Source organism: Belonocnema kinseyi, chromosome 1 (assembly GCF_010883055.1).
Source record: "Belonocnema kinseyi isolate 2016_QV_RU_SX_M_011 chromosome 1, B_treatae_v1, whole genome shotgun sequence".
NCBI classification, from domain to species: domain Eukaryota; kingdom Metazoa; phylum Arthropoda; class Insecta; order Hymenoptera; family Cynipidae; genus Belonocnema; species Belonocnema kinseyi.
The window spans coordinates 178,853,192-178,859,338 of NC_046657.1; the positions used below are offsets into that span (position 1 = coordinate 178,853,192).

The 6,147-nt window shown below is 32.4% G+C and overlaps 1 protein-coding gene across 1 annotated transcript in view; it reads right to left on the reverse strand.

Annotated features, from left to right (window-relative positions):
- Positions 1–4,553, reverse strand: part of LOC117171454 (chromatin modification-related protein MEAF6) — a 50,950-nt gene extending 46,397 nt beyond the window's left edge. Inside the window, exon 1 of the mRNA XM_033358796.1 lies at positions 4,331–4,553. Coding sequence (XP_033214687.1) covers positions 4,331–4,402 — 72 coding nt within the window. The 5' untranslated portion in view covers positions 4,403–4,553. The remainder of the gene's footprint in view (positions 1–4,330) is intronic.
- Positions 4,554–6,147: the final 1,594 nt, after the last annotated feature.

Here is a 6,147-nt window from a genome sequence, read left to right on the forward strand (position 1 = left end):
TGGGTCGTTCCGTGTTCTTAGGGTCCACGAGGCTTTTGCTGGATCGTCGTATTGATTCCTTTACAGACTGTAACCACCTATCTCACGGTTGTGAGACGTGGTGGTTATGGCTGAAATTTTACCGCGATTTCGCGAAGTGCGATTTTTGAAAAGTCGAAAAAACAGTCAGAAAATAATACAAACTAAGGCGCTTAACGACCTGAAAAATTTCCCTTTTTATTCCTTCGAATAATTCTGGTAGCAAAACTCCTCGGTCGGATATCCAAAACCCACCCCTAATTAAAAAAGTTCCCAAAATTCTAGAAAATATTCAATTCATTTCGAAGTCAATACATATATGAACATTCAATAGCCTAGAAAATTATGAAAAAAGCATCCCCCCCATTATCACAGTGGCAGAACACCTCGGTCGGATACCAAAAAACCACCCCTAATGAAACTCAATTTTTGAAAATTCGAAAATTGAAAAAAAAAAACAGCCAGAAGTTAATACAAAGTTAGGTGTTTAACGTCCTGAAAAATTCCCCTTTTTTCCCTCAACTAATGCTGTTGACAAAACTTCTCGGTCGGATATAGAAAACTTGCCCCTAATTAGTAAGTTCATAAAATCCTAGAAAATGTACTATTTAGTTCGAAGGTACTGCATATACGAAAATTTAATAGACTAGAAAATTAATAAAAAGCATCCCTATAATTATAGTAGTGGCAGAACATCTCGGCCTTGGCAGCCACGCTGTTGCGGGTTCGATTCCCGAAGCAGAAGGAAGCGTGGCTGGATCTCGGCTGGATGTGTTTTCGGAAAGCTTCGCTTCTTGCCCTTATTATACCATCTCACAGAACCCTACAGCTAATAAGTGTCCTGTAGGGCAGTCTCTAATGCATTTGGTGCGACTATAAAAATTCAATTAATAAAAATTAATAAAAAGCAATAATTGATTTAAAAAATAAGATTTTATTCCTGATATATTAAGTAAAAATTATACTTATTCTATATCGTGTTATTTTTAAAGAATAGAGTCAATAGAGTATACAACTTTCTTTTTTAATTAACGAATTTTAATTCGAAAATGTGACAAATTGAACATTTGAAAATCAAACTAACATTTGTAGTTTTTGGGAGAGGCTGTTTTATTGAAAAATGGTTACATTTATTGTCAATGAATAAAGTCATCGCAATTTCACTTTTTCCGAATCTAGCGGTTAGTAATTTAAAAATCATAGTTTTTGGTAATATTGGTCATTTAGAAATTTAATCGAATCAAATTGTCCAAGCTTGCTATTAGTGAATTAGGCTGCTCAGATACGAGGATTTATAACAGTTGATAGCTTGACAATCGATGCCCGATGATCGCTGAAGCTACCCGAGACCGAGAAGCGGCGAAGAGGTTCTAAGTCGATCAGCAAGCAAGGCTAGTGCTGTGTCTTCAAACCCTTCTAACTACACCGCGCACACACTCGCGCGCGCACTGTTGTGCATCTTACACACTTGTGTGAATGCATCTATGCTATATATACAATTATGACAAACATTTCAATTGTTTCTTAAAGGTAGAATGCTTCTCTTAGTGCCAATTTACTTTGTTTCTGGAAATTATTTTTCCAAACTATTTGAATGCTGATTGTCAGTTTTTCTCTTGATAAAAATACCTAAATTAGAAAAAAATCGATTAAGATGAAATCATGAATGCTTATTTGTTACTATATATGTTTTTAATTGTTTCAACTTCGAAAGATTTTTTCAGAAGAATTTTATTAGTACAATATCTTAAGGCATTTGAAAGATATTTCAAGACAAGAGGCTTTTTAACATGCATAATTTTTCAGCGGATCATTCTGTTGATTTTTCAAGGCTATAAAGCAATAGAAATTTATTAACTTCGAACTAAATTGGACATTTTGTTGAGTTTTTGGAACTTATTAATTAGGGATGGGTTTTCGATATCGGACCGAGAAGTTTTGCCACCAGCATTATTCGAGAAGACGCAAAGGGGAATTTTTCAGGACGTTAAACATCTAAGTTTGTGATAACTTGTGGCTGTTTTTTCGATTTTCCGAATTCTCAAAAAACGCATTTCATTAGGGGTGGATTTTTGGTATTTGACCGAGATGTTCTGCTACTAACATCATTCCAATATGCTTCTTCTGAATTTTCTAGGCTATTCAATGATCGTATACGTATTAACTTCGAACTGAATTAGACATTTTCTACAGTTTTGCGAACTTATTAATTAGGGGTGGGTTTCCGATATCCGACCGAGAAGTTTTGCCACTAGCATTATTCGAAGGAACAAAAAGAATAATTTTTCAGGGCGTTAAGCACCTAAGTTTGTATTAACTTCTGGCTGTTTTTTCGGTACTCCAAATTTTCAAAAATCGCGTTTCATTAGGGGTGGATTTTAGGTATTTGACAGGTACGTTCTGCCATTATCATTTTTCAGGTCATTATACACCTACGTTTGTACTAACTCCGGGCTGTTTTTGTCGATTTTCCGAATTTTCAAAAATCTTGTTTCATTAGGGGTGGATTTTTGATATCTGACCGAGATGTTCTGCTACGGCCATAATTAGAGGGATGCTTGTTTAAAATTTTCTAGGCTATTAAATGTTCGTATATAAATTAACTTCGAACTGAATTGGACACTTTTAAGAATTTTGGGAACTTATTAATTAGAGGTGGGTTTTCGATATCCGACGAAGAAGTTTTGCCATCAGTATTAGTCGGGGGAACAGAAAGGGGACTTTGTCCGAACTCATCATTTCGTTTCATAACTTTATAAAGTGTGCCAAAGGGGATTCCAATCGAATAATTCTTTCAAGTGTTACCGTGTTTACAGACTACAACAAAGAAAACGACGACAGACAAACACAGACGTAAAAACTATTTTTTCTGACTTAGGATGTCTCAAAACGTCGACATTTGATGGAATCCGCGAAAGTAATTTTTCACATAAAACCAACACCTTCTCATTAGGATGAGAATGTACAAATTAATGAAATTGATCATATGACAAAAGTCAACAATTATTCAAATGAAATACTTTCTAACGAGCAAATGGAAATCTGTCATATTCTAACCTCAAATAAATGTCAAAATATTGATTCAGAATCATGGACTCATATCGAATCCTTCCAATTTTATTTATACTAAAACTAAATTTCCAAAAAATCTACAAAAAACCTGATGTAATGTGAACAAAAGTATTTCTTCATTTTTTCATTATTTTCGTTAGCAAAATACAATGTTTGATACGAAAATCTAAATCGAACTAAAATGCCGGTTCACATATATTGCAAGCTGTAATAATAAATTTTTAAGGATTGCATTGTAGAACTAGATATTTTTATAATTTGAAAATGAAATACATATTGTGGTTAAAGGATTTGTTCAAACTAAATTTTTTGATACAATTATTTTTTTTAATTGTATTAAAAACTTTAGTGATGACCTTAACAAATAATAATATGTTTCAAAGTTTTCGCCTTAATATTTCTTGGAATCGTTATTGTTTAATGAAAAAATATCATGAAATGAAAAATAAACATCCACGTGATTGATTAGTTGTAACGTAATGTTTCGAATAGTAAAGTGCTCTCTGTCGGACTTTTTTGTTACTACCACTTAAAAGTATATGATTATGGATGCCGCCCATGCAAAAGCTCGGAAGTCGGATAGGGCTGTTTACGAGCTCGTAAAATTACAACGCTACACATTGTAATATAACCTAAATTCTAAGAGAACCCTGCGTTGAATTTGAGTAATAATTGAGCCTTCATTCGACTTTGGGAACTTTACAAAATAGTAAAATTGCAACCGTTTTTGAAAATCCAATATATCTAATTATGCCAAAATGTAAATGTAAAATTTTCAAAAAGAAGTGGAAATTACCCAATGCACATGATAGAATCCCAGCATTATGTAAAACCCTACTTCGCGGTAAAATTTAAAAAATGTGGAAAATAAAATAAAAAATTTCAAATTCATTTTAATTATTGTTTTCCTGAATGAAATATTTAAATGAAATGTATTAACAAATTATTATTCTTAAATATTTGTTCTATGTAGATTAAAGTAAAAACCTCATTTTCTTAAAGTTGACAATGAAATAGTTTCAACTAAAAAAGCTTTATTGTCAGCTCGTCAAACCTCAAAAGTAATATTTTTGTTCGAAATCAAAACTTTATTTAAAGATTGGTTTAGTTGCCCATAAGCATAAATGAAAAGGGTACATTTCAAAAAGTATATTTTGGTTTACGATACAGTTAACGGACATAGTAGTACATACTGCTTTAAATAATAAATAAATCATAAAATTGTCACACTTATACTCACGGCAATTTCTGCTTTTCGTTTAACAAGTTCTGCTAATTCTGCTCTAAGATCAACAGAAGGTCTTAAGGACATGTTTGCGTTATTTTGTTATTCATTAATGTACCAAGAACACAGAGCAACACAACTATCCTTCTATTATGCAAACGATAAAAACAAAAAATTGCTTATGAAAACACGCAAGGTCTTTCAACATTAGAGGTTACCCAGCCCACGGCCAAGTTAAACGGTCCAGGGCATGATCCAACCCACTGAAGGTCTAGCTCTAGTCACGCGCGCGTAAAAAAAATTAAGCCAATCAGCAACGACACCAGCTATACCGTCATGTTGAAGTGAGCGGCCACTTCAAATAGGTGAAATTAACGAATAGAACTTTCATTTAAGAAAACGGCATTACGCAAGCGCGAAAAATATATAGCACTTCCATGTGAATTGAGGACCATTTTTCACTGAAACGTATGTGGGAAAAGTAAACATTGATGAAAAAAAACTATTTCAAACAATTAGAGGTTGAAAAACTTCCAAAAAAAGGAATGTCTGATATACCAGGAGAAAATCCATTGAAAAGAAAAAAGGTTGGTGCACACAAGAAGTGCTGTTTTGGAAAAAGCAAAAGTGACAATCGGTGCAATTCCTACTTGAAGTGTAGTTATTATTTTATTAGATTTCCAAAACCCTGTTTAATATTTCGAAAGGGTGACATTTCCGAGGGTTCATGTAAAAGGCATATAAAAAATTGCGCGAAATGCACTAAAAGTAATATGTGGGTGAGGTTATGTGCGCGCAGAGACGAGTACTTTTCAAGCATAAAGGATGTAAACAAGGATTAAAATTCCCAGTCAAAAAATGAATTTACTGACATATTTCTCGTCTATTACAAAAAATTCCTACATTCCCCGTCAAGCGGTCACCCTGATTTTAAAAGTACTATATAAAAACGTGAATAAAAAAATATTTTTACTTCTTTCAGTTTCACGTATTTATTACAAACAATTTTTTCACCATTGTCAAATCATATTTCTTTTATTGTACGAATTTTCAAACAAAAAATTTTCGAACTATAGAAATCGGAATTGCATTTATTTCGGTTATTTGCAAGCTAGCTAAATTTCAAAACTGACAACCCACTTATAATGATAGATATCAATTCATTTACAACTGCATCTCTATAAAAATGCTTTATCAACTTTTTTTATATTTTTTTATTATTAAAATTATTTCACTTTTATGCAAAACAGTATTTTTTCACTGTTGAAACCTTACGTCTATACGCAGTGTAAACATAACCTGCATTCCACATACTGGTCAATAAGTTGCTGCTTTTTCCCTTTGGTACATTGTTTTCTGCATTTTAACTACCTTTTTAACTCATAAATGGTATTTTATCCACCTTATTATATAATAATTCAGCACCTAGCACATCATTTTCATTCACTTATATATTTAAATTAGGTACGATAGTGTACATTTTACCAAAAATATGTCCTCAATTTTTAAATTCCCGCCATGTGGCATGGCGGCGCCTATGCTTCCGCTCTTAAATGAAAAGCTCTATCGAAGTTATTTCAATTTTCTTAAGAACAAAGTATATGTGAATACAATAATTTCAAGTTAAAAGTTTATTCCATAATTATTTATAAGAAGCATATTCTTTATTATGTTATGGAATACTAAAATTCTATAATTTAACTTTGAATTATGTAAATAAAAAACAAAGCGAAGCAGTGCGAAACTAGATATCCAGCATTCTTACGAAAATGTGTTTAGTGCATTTAAAACTATTAAAAAACTTAGCACACATTGTATTAAAAGGATTTAGT